Here is a 17,816-nt window from a genome sequence, read left to right as displayed (position 1 = left end):
TATTGAATTAAAAAATAATTATTTAGAAAAAAAAGGGACGGATAGAATCTTAGGACAAATGTTGGGAGCAAAGCTATACAGACAAAATCTTACACAGCAGCATATACATACACCCTCACCAAAAGAGGTAAAGGGGAAAAAAATCATAAATCTTGCTCTCAGAGACCACCTCCTCAATTTGGGATGATTCATTGTCTAAAGGAGGGAAGGAAGGAAGGAAGGAAGGAAAGAAAGAAAAAGAAAGAGAAAGAAAGAAAGTAGAGTGTAATAAAGTTATTAAAATTATAATTAATTATTAAGAAAAAAATTTAAAAAAAAAACCATGGACGGATAGAACCCTAAGACAAATGATGGAAGCAAAACTATACAGACAAGATCTCACACAGAAGCATACACCTACACATTCACAAAAAGAGGAAAAGGGGAAAAAATCATAGATCTTGCTCTCGAAGCCCACCTCCTCAATTTGGGATGACTCGTCTATTCATGTATTCCACAGAGGCAGGTACATCAAGTTGATTGTGGAGCTTTAATCCGCTGTTTCTGAGGCTGCTGGGAGAGATTTCCCTTTCTCTTCTTTGTTCTCACAGCTCACAGGGGCTCAGCTTTGGATTTGGCCCTGCCTCTGTGTGTAGGTCGCTGGAGGGCGTCTGTTTTTTGCTCAGACAGGACGGGGTTAAAGGAGCCGCTGATTCGGGAGCTCTGGCGCACTCAGGCTTGCGGGGAGGGAGGGGCACTGCGTGTGGGGCGGGCCTGCGGCAGCAGAGGCCAGCGTGACGTTGCACCAGCCTGAGGCCCACTGTGCGTTCTCCCAGGGAAGTTGTCCCTGGATCCCGGGAACCTGGCGGTGGCGGGCTACACAGGCTCCGGGGAAGAGGGGTGTGGATACTGACCTGTGCTCGCACATAGGCCCCTTGGTGGCGGCAGCAGCAGCCTTAGCGTCTCCTGCCCGTCCCTGGGGTCTGTGCTTATAGCCGCGGCTCACGCCCGTCTCTGGGGTTCGCGCTTTTAGCCACGGCTCGCGCCCGTCTCTGGGGTTCGCGCTTTTAGCCACGGCTCGCGCCCGTCTCTGGAGCTCCTTTAAGCAGCGTTCTTAAACCCCTCTCCTCACGCACCAGGAAACAAAGAGGGAAGAAAAAGTCTCTTGCCTTTTCGGCAGGTGTAGACTTTTCCCCGGACTCCCTCCCGGCTAGCCGTGGTGCACTAACCCCTTCAGGCTACGTTCAAGCCACCAACCCCAGTCCTCTCCCTGCGCTTCGTCGGAAACCTAAACCCGAGCCTCAGAGCCTCAGCTCACAGCCCCGCCCGCCCCGGCGGGTGAGCAGACAAGCCTCTCGGGCTTGTGACTGCCTGTCCGCACCGATCCTCTGTGCGGGAATCTCCTCGCTTTGCTCTCCGCACCGCTGTTGCTGTGCACTCCTCCGCGGCTCCGAAGCTCCTCCCTCTGCCTCCCGCAGTCTCCACCCGCGAAGGGGCTTCCTAGTGTGTAGAAACCTTTCCTCCTAAACAGCTCCCTCCCACTGGTTCAGGTCCTATACCTATTCTTTTGTCTCTGTTTTTTCTTTTTTTCTTTTGCCCTACCCAGGTACGTGGGGAGTTTCTTGCCTTTTGGGAGGTCTGAGGTCTTCTGCCAGCCTTCAGTAGGTGTTCTGTAGGAGTTGTTCCACGTGTAGATGTATTTCTGGTGTATCTGTGGGAAGGAAGGTGATCTCCGTGTCTTACTCTTCCGCCATCTTCAAGGTCCCCCCTCTGGTTTGCTAATATTTTGTTTTGAATTTTTGCATCTATGTTCATCAGGGATATTGGCCTATAGCTTTTTTTTTGTTTTTTTTTCCTTGTAGTGTTCTTGTCTGGCTTTGATATCTCAGTAATGCTGGCCTTGTATAATGAATTTTGAACTGATCCCTCATCTTCTGGGTTTGGGGTTCTTTTGGTTTTTTTTTTTTTTTTTTGGAAGAGTTTGATAAGGATTTGTATTAATTCATCATCTTTGAATGTTTGGTCAATTCACCAGTGAAACCATCTGGTCCTGGACTTTTCTTTGCTGGAAGGTTTTAATTTTTTTTCATTGAACTATACTTGATTTACAGTGTTGTGCCACTCTCTTCCGTACAGCAGAGTGACTCAGTTATACACATATATACGTTCTTTTTTTATATTATTTTCCATTATGGTTTATCATAGGATATTGAATATAGTTCCCTGTGTGGAAGGTTTTTGATTACTGATTCAATCTCCTTATTAGTAATTGGTCTGTCAGATATTCAACTTCTTTATAATTCCGTCTTGGTAGGTTGGACGTTTATAAGTATTTATCCAGTTCTTCTAGGTTATCTAATTTGTTGGGATATAATTATTCATGGTAGTTTTTTATTATCCTTTGACTTTATGTGGTATCAACTGTAATGTCTTTTTCATTTCTAATTTTGAGTCTTTCCGCCTTTTTTTTCCTGTTAAGTCAAGCTAAAGGTTTGTCTATTTTGTTAATCTTTTTTAAAAAGTACTTATTTTTATTAATCTTTCCTATTTTCTTTTTAGGCTCTATTTCATTTATTTCCACTCTGATCTTCATTATTACCTTCCATCTATTATCTTTGGGCTTAGTTTGTCCTTCTTTAATTAGTTCCTTGAGCTGTTAAAGCTAAGGTGTTTATTTCAGATATTTATCTTCTCAAAAAATCAGTAATGCAATGGAGGTCCTGCGTTGACACAGTAGACAAGTTTGGCTTAATTGACATCTACAGGATACTACATCCAAAAAAAAAAAAAGACTACACATTCTTCTCAAGCATGCATGGAAAGCTCTAGAATAGACCACATACTAAGGTAACCAAACAAGCTTCAACAAATTTGAGAGGGTGGATATTATTTCAAGCATCTTTTCTGACCACAATAGTATGAAACCAGAAATCAACCACAGAAAGAAAAATGGGAAAAGAATGAACACTAATGGAGACTAAACAACATGATACTAAAAAACCACTAGGTCAATGATGAAATCAAAGAAGACATCAGAAAATACCTCAAGATAAACAAAAATGAACTCACAACCATACAAAATCTATGGGATACAGCAGAATCACTTCTATATACAAAACTACAACAGTCACACAGAGATAGATAACAAATATATGGTTTCCAAAGGGGAGAAAGGAGGGAAGGAGAGACAAATGAGAGGAGTATGGGATTAACAGATACAAACTACTATACATAAGCAACAAGGATTTACTGTATAGCATGAAGAATTAAATTCAGTATTTTGTAATCTATAATGGAATATAATCTGGAAATATATATATTGAATTACTATACACCTGAGACTAAGGAAATATTGTAAATCAATTGTAATTTAAAAAATAAATAAGCAAAAAGTAAATTTAATAAAGTCAAAGTCAAACATCCATTTTTCCATAGAGATAAGGACAGAGCATTCCCAGCCAAGCTATTAACTCTGTCTTCCAAAACTGTGGAATTTTGTTTTGTTTTTTATTCTAATAATAATACCCTCTATGCTAAACATTTTCATGTGAGTGTAGCTCACAACTGTAGATTTTGATATAAATTGCTCTGTTTTTTATTGGTTTACACATAGATTTTACTTCCCCTCTTAAATTCTCTTTCAAAACAGATATCTGTGTATATATTTAAATTTCTAATAAATAATTTTGGTAACATTCTTATTTTTAATTTCTTTGAATTAGTATCAGAAAATATAGCCTTTAAATCTCTCTTCATTGAAGTTAAGTTTTCTTCGTGGCCAAATATGTATTGATATTTTTTAATGTTCCACAGATATACCAAAAAAATGTCTATTCTTTATTTGAGAGACCTAAGGTTTTAATTCATGTGTTAGCCAGCCATGAAGTCTCTATTGCAACTATTCACCTCTGCCGCTGTAGCTGTAAATCAGCCATAGGCAATATGCAGTGAATGGGCATAGCTTGAGTCTTTCATCAGTTTTGCTTTTGACAATGTCACATGTAGTTCTTAGCCCTATGATTTCTGGGTTCCTCTTAAGTGAGTTTTTAATTTTCTCTACTTGGTCATACTTTTTTTTAATGACCTTAGCTGTTAGGCCTAGGTATTAGCAGGAAATCAGCAAGTAGAGGAAACCACAATTATTTCTGCATAAGGGGAACAGGATGAATAGAATCATAAATAACCCTCTGTAAAGAGAAAGTTCCTGTACCTCCCGTCAGGTATAATTTGTAGCCCTTTCTTGCCTTAAGGACCTACAGCAAAACCAGTCTACCAGTAGAGCTCCCCTTCAGGTCCTCTCAGTGTAAAACTGTTATCTCCCTTGCCTTCCTCCCCACATGAATAACTGTTTGCCTGAGAACTTTTTTTTCCTTTTTAAATTTTTACTAGAGTATAGTTGATTTAAAATACGGTGTTAGTTTCAGGTGTACAGCAGAGTGAGTCAGTTATACATATACATATATCCACTCTTTTTTAGATTCTTTTCCTATATAGGCCATTATACATTACAGAGTACTGAGTAGAGTTCCCTGTCATACACAGTATGTCCTTATTAGTTATCTATTATATATATATAGTTATCCATATATGTATACACACACACTGTGTATATGCAGTGTGTGTATATATCAATCCAAGTCTCTCATTTTATCCCTTCCCCCCTTTACCCCATAGTAATCACAAGTTTGTTTTCTACACCTGTGACTATTTCTGTTTTGTAAATAGATTCATTTGTACCTTTTTTTTTTTTAGATCCCACATATAAGTGATATCATATGATATTTGTCTTCCTCTGTCTGACTTCACTCAGTATGACAATCTCTAGGTCCATACCTGTTGCTGCAAATGACATTAGTTCTTTTTTATGGCTGAGAATATTCCATTGTATATACGTACCACATCTTCTTTATCCATTCCTCTGTTGATGGACATTTATGTTGTTTCCATGTCCTGACTATTGTAAATAGTGCTGCAGTGAACACTGGGGTACATGTATCTTTTTGAACTATGGTTTTCTCCAAATATATGCCCAGGAGTGGGATTGCTGGATCATATGGTAAATCTATTTTTATTTTTTTAAGGAACATCCATACTGTTCTCCATAGTGGCTGTACCAGTTTACATTCCCATCAACAGTGCAAGAAGGTTCCCTTTTCTCCACCTCCTCTCCAGCATTTACTGTTTGCAGATTTTTTGATGATGGGCACTCAGACCAGTGTGAGGTGATATCTCCTTGTAGTTTTGATTTGCATTCCTCTAATAATTAGTGAGGTTGAGCATATTTCCATGTGCTATTTGGCCATTGACATGTTTTCTTTGGAGAAATGTCTATTTAGATCTTATGCCCATTTTTTGATTGGGTTGTTCGTGTTTTTGATACTGAGCTGCAAGAGCTGTCTGTATATTTTGGATATTAACCCCTTGTTGGTCGCATCATTTGCAGATATTTTCTCCCATTCTGTAGGTTGTCATTTCATTTTGTTTACGGTTTCACAGCACTATTGAAAAGACTGTCTTTTCTCCATTGTATATTCTTGCCTCCTTTGCCATAGGTTAGGTGACCACAGGTGCATGGGTTTATTTCTGGGCTTTCTATCCTGTTCCACTGATCTATATTTCTTTTTTTTTATATTTCTTTTTTTGTGCCAGTACCATACTGTTTTGATTACTGTGGCTTTGCAGTATAGCCTGACATCAGGGAGTGTGATTACTCCAGCTCCATCTTTCTTTCTCAAGATTGCTTTGGCTATTCGGGGTCTTTCTTGTTTCCATACAAATTGTAAAAATTTTTGTTCTAATTTTGTCAAAAATGTCATTGGTAATTTGATAGGGATTGCACTGAATCTGTAGATTGCTTTGGGTAGTATAGTTATTTTCACAATATTGATTCTTCCCAGGAACATGGTATATCTCTCCATCTGTTTGTGTCATCTTTGGTTTCTTTTGTCAGTACCTTATACTCAGTACTTATTCTGAGTACAAGCATTTGCCTCCTTAGGTAAGTTTATTCCTAGGTATTTTATTTTATTTGTCTTGATGTGATGGTAAATGGGATTGTTTCCTTAATTTATCTTTCTGATCTTTCATTATGAGTGTATAGAAATGCAAGAGGTTTCTGTGTATTATGTATCGTGCAACTTTACAGAATTCATTGATAAGCTCTAGTACTTTTCTGGTAGCATCTTTAGGGTTTTCTATGTATAATATCATGTTATCTGCAAACAGTGACAGTTTTACTTCTTCTTTTCCAATCTGGATTCCTTTTATTTCGTTTTCTTCACTGATTGTGTGGCTAGGACTTCCAAAACTATGTTGAATAGTAATGGCAAGAGTGGACATCCTTGTCTTGTTCCTGACCTTAGAGGAAATGGTTTCAGTTTTTGCCATTGAGAATGATGTTTGCTGTGAGTTTGTTGTATATGACCTTTATTATGTTGAAGTAGGTTTATGGAGAGTTTTTATCATAAATGGGTGTTGAAATTTGTCAGAAGCTTTTTCTTCATCTATTGAGATGATCATATGGTTTTTATTCTTCAATTTGTTAATACAGTGTATCACATTGATTGGTTTGCATATATTGAGAATCCTTGCATCCCTGAGATAAATCCCACTTGATCATGGTGTATGATGCTTTTAATGTGTTGTTGGATTTGGTTGGCTAGTATTTTGTTGAGGATTTTTGCATCTATGTTCATAGGTGATATTGGCCTGTAATTTTGTGTGTGTGTGACATCTTTGTCTGGTTTTGGTATCAGAGTGATGGTGGCCTCATATAATGAGCTTGGGAAGTATTCCTTCCCTTCCTCTGCAATTTTTTGAAGAGTTCCAGAAGGTAGGTGTTAACTCTTCTCTAAATGTTTTACAGAATTCCCCTGTGAAGCTATCTGTTCCTGGACTTGTGTTCGCTGCAAGTTTTTTAATCATAGTTTCAATTTCAGTACTTGTGATTGGTCTGTTCATATATTCTATTTCTTCCTGGTTCAGTATTGGAAGGTTGTACCTTTCTAAGAATTTGTTTCTTCTAGGTTGTCCATTTTATTTGTGTATGGTTGCTGGTAATGGTCTCTTATGATCCTTTGTATTCCTGTAGTGTCAGTTGTAAATTCCTTTTTTCATTTCTAATTTTATTGATTGGAGCCCTCTCCCTTTTTTTTCTTGATGAGTATAGCTAAAGATTTATCAGTTTTGTTGTTCCAAAAGAACTAGCTTTTAGTTTCATTGATCTTTACTGCTGTTTTCTTTATCTCCATTTCATTTATTTCTGCTCTGATTTTTATGATTTCTTTTCCTTCTACTAACTTTGGGCTTTGTTTGTTCTTGTTTCTCTAGTTGCTTTAGGTGTAAGGTTAGGTTGTTTGAGATTTGTTTTCTGAGGTTAAGATTGTATTGCTATAAACTTCCATCATAGAACTCCCTTTGCTGTATCCCATAGGTTTTGGATTCTCTTTCTTTTGTTGTCATTTGTCTCTAGGTATTATTTGATTTCCTCTTTGATTTCTTCAGTGATCCATTGGTTGTTTAGTAACATATTGTTTAGCCTCCATGTGTTTGTGTTTTTTATAGGTTTTTTTCCTGTAATTGATTTCTAAACTCATAGCGTTGTGGTCAGAAAAGATGCTTGATATGATTTCAGTTTTCTTAAATTTTCAAGGCTTGATTTGTGACCCAAGGTGTGATTTATCCTGGAGAATGTTCCATGTGCACTTGAGAAGAAAGTGTATTCTGCTGGTTTGGGATGGAATGTTCTATAAATATCAAGTCTATCTTGTCTAATGTGTCATTTAAGGCTTGTGTTTCCTTATTAATTTTCTGTCTGAATGATCTGCTATTAGTGTAAGTGGGGTCTTAAAGTCCCCCACTATTATTGTGTTACTTTTGATTTCCCTTTTTATGGCCATTAGCATTTGCTTTATATATTGGTACTCCTATGTTGGGTGCATATATATTTATAATTGTTATATCTTCTTCTTGGAATGATCCCTTGATCATTATGTAGTGTCCTTCCTTGTCTCTTATTTTAAAGTCTATTTTGTCTGATATGAGTATTGCTACTGCAGCTTTCTTTGATTTCCATTTGCATGGAATATCTTTTTCCATCCCCTCACTTTCAGTCTGTGTGTGTCCCAGGTCTGAAGTTGGTCTCTTATAGACAGCATATACACAGGTCTTGTTTTGTATCTATTCAGCCATTCTGTGTCTATTGGTTGGAGCATTTAATCCATTTACATTTTAGGTAATTATTGATATGTATGTTCCTATTACCATTTTCTTAATTGTTTTGAATTTGTTTTTGTAGGTCTTTTTCCATCCCTTCCTCTTTTGTTCTCTTCTCTTGTGGTTTGATGACCATCTGTAGTGTTGTGTTTGGGTTGCTTTTTCTTTTTTGTGTGTGTATCTATTTTTTGGTTTGCATTTCCCATGAGGTTTTGATGTAGCAGTCTATATATATACAAGTTTGTTTTAAGTTGCTGGTCTCTCGATTTCAAATGTAATTCCCATTTCCTGTATTTGTACTCTCCTCATGTTTGCTGGTTTTGCTATCATATTTGTGTATGGATGATTTCCTACTTTTACTGTAGGTTTGCTTTTACCAGTGTACTTTCCAATTTGTGAGTTTCTTGTTCCTAGTTGTGGCCTTTTTTTTTTTTTTTTTTTTTTTTTAACCTCACCTGCCTAGAGAAGTTCCTTTAGCATTTGTTGTAAAGCTGGTTTGGTGGTGCTGAATTCTCTTAGCCATTGCTTGTCTGTAAAGCTTTTGATTTCTCCATCGAATCTGAATGAGCGCCTTGCTGGGTAGAGTATTCTTGGCTGTAGCTTTTTCCCTTTCATCACTTTAAACATATCCTGCCACTCCATTCTGGCCTGCAGAGTTTCCGCTGAAAAATCAGCTGATAACCATTGGGGATTCCCTTGTATGTTGTTTGTTGATTTTCCCTTGTTGCTTTCAATATTTTTTCTTTGTATTAATTTTTGTTCATTCGATTAATATGTGTCTGAGCATGTTCCTTCTTGGGTTTATACTGTATGGGACTCTCTGTGCTTCCTGGACTTGGGTGACTATTTCCTTTCCCATGTTAGGGAAGTTTTCTACTCTAACCTCTTCAAATATTTTCTCAGTCTCTTTCTCTTCTTCTGGCACCACTATAATTCAAATGTTGGTGTGTTTAATGTTGTCCCAGAGGTCTCTGAGACTGTCCTCATTTCTTTTCATTCTTTTTTTCTTTATTCTATTCTACAGCAGTGATTTCCATCATTCTATCTTCTAGCTCACTTATCCATTCTTCTTCCTCATTTATTCTCCTATCAGTTCCTTCTAGTGTATTTTTCATTTCAGTTATTGTATTCATTTCTGATTGTTCTTTAGTTTTTCTAGGTCTTTGTTAAATATTTCTTGTATCATCTCGATCTGATCCTCCATTCTTTTTCTGAGATTTTAGATCATCTTTACTACCATTACTCTGAATTCTTTTTCAGGTAGATTTCCTATCTCCTCTTCATTTATTTGGTCTTGTAGGTTTTTATCTTGCTCCTTCTGCAACATATTTCTGTCATCTAATTCTATATAAGTTACTGTGTTTGTGGTCTCCTTTCCATGGGCTGCAGGATCATAGTTCTTCTTGCTTCTGGTATCTGCCCCTTGGTGGGTGAGGTTGGTCCAGGCTTCCTGGTGCGGGGGACAGGTGCCTGCCCTCAGGTGGGTGGAGCTTAGTGTTGTCCCTCTGATGGGCAGGGCCATGTCCGGGGTGTGTTTTGGGGTGTCTGTGAGCTTAGTACTTTAGGCAGCCTGTCTGCTGATGGGTAGGGCTGTGTTCCTGTCTTGCTGGTTGTTTGGCCTGAGGCATTCCAGCACTGGAGCCTGCAGGCTGTTGGATGGGGTTGGTTCTTGGTGCCAAAATGGGGACCTCCAAGAGAGCTCACGCCAATTAATATTCTCTGGGGCCTCTGCTACCAGTCCCCTTGCCCACACAGTGAGGTACAGCCAACCAACCCCCATCTCCCCAGGAGACCCTCCAAGACCCCTAGGTAGATCTAGCCCAGGTTCCTATGGAGGTACTGCTTTATGCTGAGTCCCAGTGCACATGAAACCTTGTGTGCACCCTCCAAGAGTGGAGCACCTGCACTCAAGCCCTGCTGGGCTTCAAGGCTAAATTCTCTGGAGGTTCTTCCTCCCGATGCCAGACCCTCAGAGTTTGGAGGGCTATTTTTATGTGGGAACATCCCTATGTAGCCTGCTTGGGTTTAATGGGTTTTTTTTGTTTTGTTTTGTTTTTCGTGCAAGGGCTGTTTTTAGTATGGATGACTGCCACCTCTTTTCTCAGTGTATGCCCTATCCCTTTGATGGAGGGTTTGACTGGTGTTGTGCTGACTATAGCCTGCCCTGGATATTGAGTGGGGCCTCCCCTTCACTCTGTGGTTGTCACTGCCCTGTCAGGGGCAGGGTCTGCTCCCTAGTTGTTCACATAGAGGCCTCCAGATCTGTTTCTTAGCTGTGTTTCTGGTCTATGATATGAGGTAGGTGGGACTGGAGCACTCCCATGGGGAGAGAAGCCACTGAGTATTCCACCTCTGGAGCTGTTCACCTGTGAGTGTGCTCTGTTGTGTCCCCTTTTGCCTATTGTGCGGGCTCACAAAGTACACTGTTGTTGTTACTGCTCTCAGTCCCAGCTTAACCGTGGGTATACCAGCAACTGCTATTGACTCTCTGCCTGATAACTATTCTTTTGAAAGATCTGTCCTCACCCACTTATCTGGAATGCCAGCTTGCTAATATGCAGACACCATATATGTGTGGATCTGTTTCTGATTTCTCTATTCTGTTCCAAAAGATCAGTTTGTCATTGCACTAGTATCACACTGTTGATGATTCACAATGTCTTGACATCAGTAAGGAGAAGACACCTTATCCACCAGCTCCCATCTGCTACCACTTTTACCACTTTGTTCTACTTTTCTGGGAGTGCCTTGGCTAAATCTATCTTCCTCCATATAAATTTTAAGTTGACCTGCCAGTCTCAGAAACACATGCAAACACACCCAGCTGAGGTGTTGACTGAAACTGCATTGAAACTATAAATTAATAAGGGGAGAACAGATATCTTTACAATACTGATTCTCCCTATCAGCGTAAATGGTCTATCATTCCATTTTATGGAAATTTCATTTCTTTAAGTTTAGTGTTTTCGCCAGAAACATCTTACACATCTTTTTGTTAGATTTGTTCCTAGGTACTATTTCTATTGCTATTAAAAATTGTATATTCTCTAACTACTTGTTACTAATGTATACTAATGTGATTGATTTTTATATGATTATGTGTCCAGCAACCTTTTCAAATCTCTAATTCTTATTCCTTATTTGTTGATTCTTTTGTTTTTTAATATAAACATATTACCGGTAAATAATGACAGATTAGTTACTTTATTTGCAATCTTAATATTTTTAAATTATTTCTTGTACTCTTCCCATTTCTAGGGCCTTCAGAGAAATGGTGAATAAAATGATGAAAGTGGGCTTTTTGTCTTCTTTCTGATTTAAAATATTTTAAAATTATTCATTAAATATGATGCCCACCACAATATTTTGGTAGATGCCAGGTTAAGAAAATGCACTTCTGTTTCTAACTTGCTAAGGTTTATCAGTGAATGTTGACTTTTTAGTGCATCTCTTGTTGAGATGATCACTTTTTATTCTCAGAACAATCGTTCATTCCTTGATTAAATCAAATTTATTCATCATGTAGTATACATTTCTAGATTATATTTTCTAGTAATTATTGTAGGATTTTAGCATCCAGGTTCTTGAGAGAAGTTCAGCTGTAATTTTCCTTTTTCATAGTTTTCTGGTGTGGTTTTTCTACAAGTTTACACTAGCTTTATGAGTTATATTACCTCTTTATTATTTTCCGGAAGTTTCTAAAGTTAGAATCATATATTTCATAAATGCTTGGTAGAAATTACTGGCAAAATAACCTGGGCCTGGCTCACTATGTGACAAAAACTTTACAGATTCAATGACTTTAGTGATTCAGAACTATTCCTATTTTTCATTTCTTTTCAGATTTTTGGGGCATGTTAAACTTTTCTTGAAAATGTATTCAATTCATATGAATTTTCAAATTTATTGACATAAATTTATCATATATCCTTTCCATACATAATGAAAGGATAGGATTATTGAAAGGTAGTATGGCATAGTGGGAAAGAACACATACTCTGACCCCAGACTAGTTAAGTTGAATCCACACTCCCACACTTAAATTTTATGTTTGGCCAAGTTGTTTAACTTCTCTGCTCTTTAGTTTTTCCAACTATAAAATGAGACTAATAATAGTATGTTGTTCATATGATTGCTATGGCAATTCAATAACTTAATATTTGTCAAGTGTTTAGAACTGTGTATGACACTAAATTGGTGGTATGTACAAAAGAGATTTTGAAATGTACTGCAAAATTTGATGTGCAGTATTTTTATTTCCTAAATCATATCTAAATTCCAATTTTGTGTGTTATTTTGTATTCATGAGTTTTAAAATTTCAAGTATATTGGATTTGTTTTTCTTTTTATTATTGATTTCTAATTGCTTTGTAGACTGAGAACATGACATTTATGTTACCAGCCTTTTGAAGTATCTGAAGAATTGCTTTATTGGCTTAGCGTACATGATTAAGTTGTTTAATGTCCTGTTTGAAAACAATGAATATTGTCAACTTTGAAGTACAATATTCTAAATATTTCCGTTCAACTGAGATGTTTAGTTGTATAGTTCAAGTAGTCTATAGTCTTACTTTTTAAATTCTTCAAAAAATTATTGGGAATGATAGGATAGTTTAACTCCTCTGTGTAGTTGTATCCATTTTTGCTTTTTTATTTCTTTTTTTTTTTTTTTTGCGGTACGTGGGCCTCTCACTGCTGTGGCCCCTCCCGCTGCAGAGCACAGGCCCCAGACGCACAGGCTCAACAGCCACAGCCCACGGGACCAGCCGCTCTGCAGCACGTGGGATCCCCCCAGACTGGGGCACGAACCCACGTCCCCTGCATCAGCAGGCAGACTCCCAACCACTGTGCCACCAGGGAAGCCCTGCTTTTTTATTTCTTGATCAAGGTTATTAGTCATACCTAGGGTTATCTTGGTAACTTATTACCAAGTTAATAACTTAATCTTATTATTATGTAGTGACCTTTATCCTGAGCCATGCTTTCTGTCTTAAATTCAATTTGCCTGATGTTACTATAGTTGTATCAGCTTTCAATCTTAGAGTCTTTAAGAGCTACAATGTTTAATTGTAGCTCTTACAAATACTTGACTTTGGGTTTTGCTTTATTTTATTCAGTATTAGAAGTACTGATTTTTACCTGAGTTTAAACCATTTACATTTATGTTAATTACAGATCTTTGGAAGATTTTTACTGCCTTATTTTTGCTTTCAGTTTGTTCTCCTTTTAAATATATATATATAATATATATATATACACACCTATATTTAATTTTTCCTTTCTTCTTCTCTTTTAGAATATTAAGTGTATTTTTTAATTCAGCTTTCCTTCTGCTGTTTTGGACATTTTTTACTATGTGTATATTTCTTTTGACAATCACCCTTAAATTTTAACATGTATACTTAAAGTAAAAGTCAAAGTTAGAATAATTTACTTCTACTCACTATCTCGTATCATATTTAATAATTTATCTGGTAAAAAATTCAAAATTAAATTACTTTTCTATGTTATAGAAATTATGTTTCTATTTTTCTATTAAATTACTATTCTATTTTTCAAGTTTTATTTATATTTTCTCACATGTTAACCATTTTATTGTTGTTCATCATTCCTTTTTGCATTTCATACTTTATAGAATCACCTTCATTTTTCCTAAAATACATCCATTCTTTAGAAATGTCACTAATGAATGTATTTTGGGAGTAAAGTCTCAGATTCTATTTAATAAAACTGTATTTTATCCATGTTATGGGATATAATTATGGCTGGATATACCAGTTCTCAGGGACAGTTCTTTTTTTCTTAGCACTTTAAAAATATTGTTTTACTTAAATGATCTACTTTCTGTTCTACTTAATTCCTATGTAAGTGGTCCTTCCTCCCACATCCCCCTCCCTACCTTCTCACCCCTGCCACACACACACCAAAGGCTGCTTTTAAGATCTTTCATCTGCTTTACTTTAGTATCACTATGATGAGCAGTTCTGGCCAAGTCTCAGCTGTTTTTCTCTCCTATGTTGCTTCTCCTCATTTTCTTTATTCTTTTCTTCTGAAACTCCAGTTATATACGTGTGTGTGTGTGTGTGTGTGTGTGTGTGTGTGTGTGTGTGTGTGTCTACTTCTACATCGTCTAAAAACCACATTTTCCATTTCTCTCTATTGTATTCTGGTTAATTTCTTTGAGGTTGTCTTCCATTTCACCAATTCTCTCTTCAGTTGTATCTATTTTACTATTATATAAATTTAATGCACTTTTAAATTTGTTTGATTAAACATATATATATAATATATATTATAAAATGTCTCATTATTATTCAGATTTGATTGGACTTTTTTGATAGGTTCCATTCCTGTGATTTCCAATTACTACTTTATTTATTTAAACATATAAAATGCACATATTTTATATTCTATATTTGATAATTCCAATATCTGAAATATTTGTGGTCTAATTTTAATGCTTTTTTTTTTCCTGATAACTGGCATGTTGGTTTGTTTCTTCATATTTGTGTATGTGTGAGTGGCAGGGATGTGTTGTTATATGTTAGCTTGTTTTTGACAGAAATGCATCATTTTTGACAGAATTCCATACTTTGATAGGATGTATTACTATGTAGAAACTCAAACTGAACACATTAAATATGTACAGTTTTGCAAATATCAATTATACTTCAATAAAGCTGTTAAGTTTTCTTCATATGCTACTGCTAGGCATCTGGGAGAGCGATAAAAACAGGTTCATTTTAAATTTCTCATTTGGAGTTTTATGGACCATACAGTGAATTTGAACCTCAAAGTCACGTAAGAGATAATATATGGTTATGAATTCTTCAGAGATATTTTTCTTTTCTGCTGTTCTTCCTCTATCCACAGCTGATGCCAAGGCATAATTTGTTTGTGCTGCTACCTCTGTGGCATGATTTTTTCAAGACAGCTCTTTCACCAAGGGTGTAGTTTTGTGGGATAAAGTATATTTTCACAAGCTCTAAGATTTTATTTCCCATCTGGTTTGAGCCTGATATATGGTTTTAAGTCCCCTGGTTATCCATTAAGTTTGCAGTTATGGCCAGTGGGTACAGGGCAGGCATCAGCTTCATCATTTGCTTACAATTCCATATGTGTGTTCCCCCCAATTTTTTACTCTCAAAGATTTCTCTTACCTCCTTGAAAGCTTAGCTGTTTTTAAGAGGATGGTTTTAATATTTTATATAGAATTCTAGGAAAATATTTTTAGAATATTTACTCCAGAATATTAATGAAACCACAGAAGAGTTTGTTTTTTATTTTGCTTTTAAAATTATATTATCTTCACACTTAATTTCTCAGGTCTATGAATTCTTAATTTCAGGTACTGCTTCTCCAAATCTGAACACACACAAAAAAACATATCTACACAAAGTCAAAAAGGTTCATAAGGATTTAAGTAAGACTTTTTTACGCATCACTGGTACCTATTGGTTACTCATTTATTGAGAGAAACGAGTTACCACTTAAACTTGACTGAACAGGCTCTAATTACTAACACTACTTTCTGTAACCAGGACATTCTTTTTGTCTACAATTTTTATTCATTTGTGTATTTGCATAATTAACAAACACCAAATCCAGTGTGAAGGTGTTGTGCATAAAAGCTTTCTATGTCATCTGTATCCAGAATCTTTACTAAAATCCAGTAATGAAATCTAGCTAGATTACATACAAAGCGAGTGAGATGATGTTTGAGTGGGAAGAGATTAATGGCCAACAAATCAATGAATAAATGTTGAGAAAACATATTAATTACGTAGTATTCTCCAAAAATAAATGCTGGAGATATAGTGAGAAATTTACATCATAATCAGGGAGACAGAAGAGTAAACCTTTAATTACAGTATAGCATAATGAGTTTTATAATAGAAATGGGTAGAATGCTTTAGGACCACTAGAGAAGAAGATTTACTTAGTTTCAAGGAAGGCTTTCTAGAAGAGTTAACACAAGCTGACTGAGACCTAAAAGATAAGTTAAAAGAGGGCATGGGGGCTTCCCTGGTGGTGCAGTGGTTGAGAGTCCGCCTGCCGATGCAGCGGACACGGGTTTGTGCCCCGGTCCAGGAAGATCCCACATGCCGCAGAGCGGCTAGGCCTGTGAGCCGTGGCTGCTGAGCCTGTGCTCCGCAACCGGAGAGGCCACAACAGTGAGAGGCCCACATACCGCCAAAAAAAAAAAAGAGAGGGCATAGGGTGCTCCAGACAGAGGAAATGACAAAAACAAGGGCCCAGAGGCATGGAAAAGATGATACATTTAGAAAATAAGTTATTTTACACCTCTGATCCATAGAATACACATGGAAGACTAGCCAGAGAAGACACTAGAGAGGTAGATAAGAACATCAGATTGTATGGTATATTTTATGCTTTGCAAAGAAATTTAGACTTCATTGTCGAGAGTCTCTGGAGGCTTTTAAACAAGACTGTGACAACAGAGAATAAAGAACTATTAGAGGATATTATCATTTTACAAGTTGTTGGGGAAGGATGCAAACTAATTATTTTCTTTTTCTGGTAAATAGGACCTCGGGCTCCTGCCACAGTCCAGGGTACTTTCTCTTCCTCTGTTTTCTCAAATACGTAAGTATCTAAGAAAATTAATGTATAATGATAAATTAATATTCTAATAAGTACGTGGGTCATATTAAAAAGCAAATGATTACGTGGAATCCTCCATTCTTGTACTTCTACTTAGATTTAGTGAAACGTTTGTCTTTTGCAAATTCTCCTCACTAAGCTTAAATTGTAAAGTAGACAAAGTTAATGTTCTTCCTTTTCCTTATTTCCTTACCCCACTGTGGTTCTACACTTGCCCTATATTCAGAGTCTTCATGCCACTTTCAAGTATATCCAACCATGTCTTCTCCTCTTCAGGTAGCTTTCCAGGATCTGGACTTGTCTCTTTGCCTTTCTCCCCTTTGAAACATTTACCATTCCTTAAACCTTTTGAGATTACTGGTTTCCTAAGGACAGGTTAGTTTAGATTAGTTTTACTTTTAAAATTTTTAATTAGTCATTCCTAACCTAAAGTGTATTTGCCATATAATCCAAAATAATAATCTCTAATGATGGAACTTGCAAGTCTCTGGAGAAGAAATTTGGGGAGCCTGAGGGATTTTTATTCCTCAAACTGGTGGCAGCCTATTTCTGTTGGTGTCTATATATGGCTTTCTCAACTTTAGAGACTATCATTTTAGACCCAACACTGTTGCCTTTTTTAAAAAAATCAATAACTCAACTGAGGTCCAGGAAAGACTTTACAAACCCCAAATTTCTATGAAAATGGTTGGATAGAGTTAAGTGGTATATGATGGTAAATGATGTTGACATATTCAGACCAAGCTTTCTTGGAGGAAGGATCTTGACTTTAGGACTGATGAACATCAGTTTAACTGACTTACTGAGAGTTCATAGGATACACAGCACTATAATAGATGCAGAAAGAAGGAAACTGGACTAGTCCAGTTTAAAGAAATAGAACAAGGTGGAAGAATGGTGATCGTTTGTACAAAATGGCCATTTTTATTTTAGTTATTTAATAAATGTTTATTAAATATAAATACCTGCCTCTATATAGAAGTGGTTAGAGGAAGATC

The 17,816-nt window shown here is 36.7% G+C and overlaps 1 protein-coding gene across 1 annotated transcript in view; it reads left to right on the top strand.

Moving 5' to 3' along the window:
* The window catches only part of FSIP2 (fibrous sheath interacting protein 2), a 124,320-nt gene that overhangs the window by 43,200 nt on the left and 63,304 nt on the right, over positions 1 to 17,816 (top strand). The window contains exon 12 of the mRNA XM_027078064.1: positions 16,743 to 16,800. Coding sequence (XP_026933865.1) covers positions 16,743 to 16,800 — 58 coding nt within the window. The remainder of the gene's footprint in view (positions 1 to 16,742; positions 16,801 to 17,816) is intronic.

This window comes from Aethalodelphis obliquidens, unplaced genomic scaffold (assembly GCF_003676395.1).
Source record: "Aethalodelphis obliquidens isolate GAN/ISIS:26980383/991018 unplaced genomic scaffold, ASM367639v1 scaffold2, whole genome shotgun sequence".
Lineage (NCBI taxonomy): Eukaryota > Metazoa > Chordata > Mammalia > Artiodactyla > Delphinidae > Aethalodelphis > Aethalodelphis obliquidens.
This window is presented reverse-complemented; position numbering and strand designations above follow the sequence as displayed.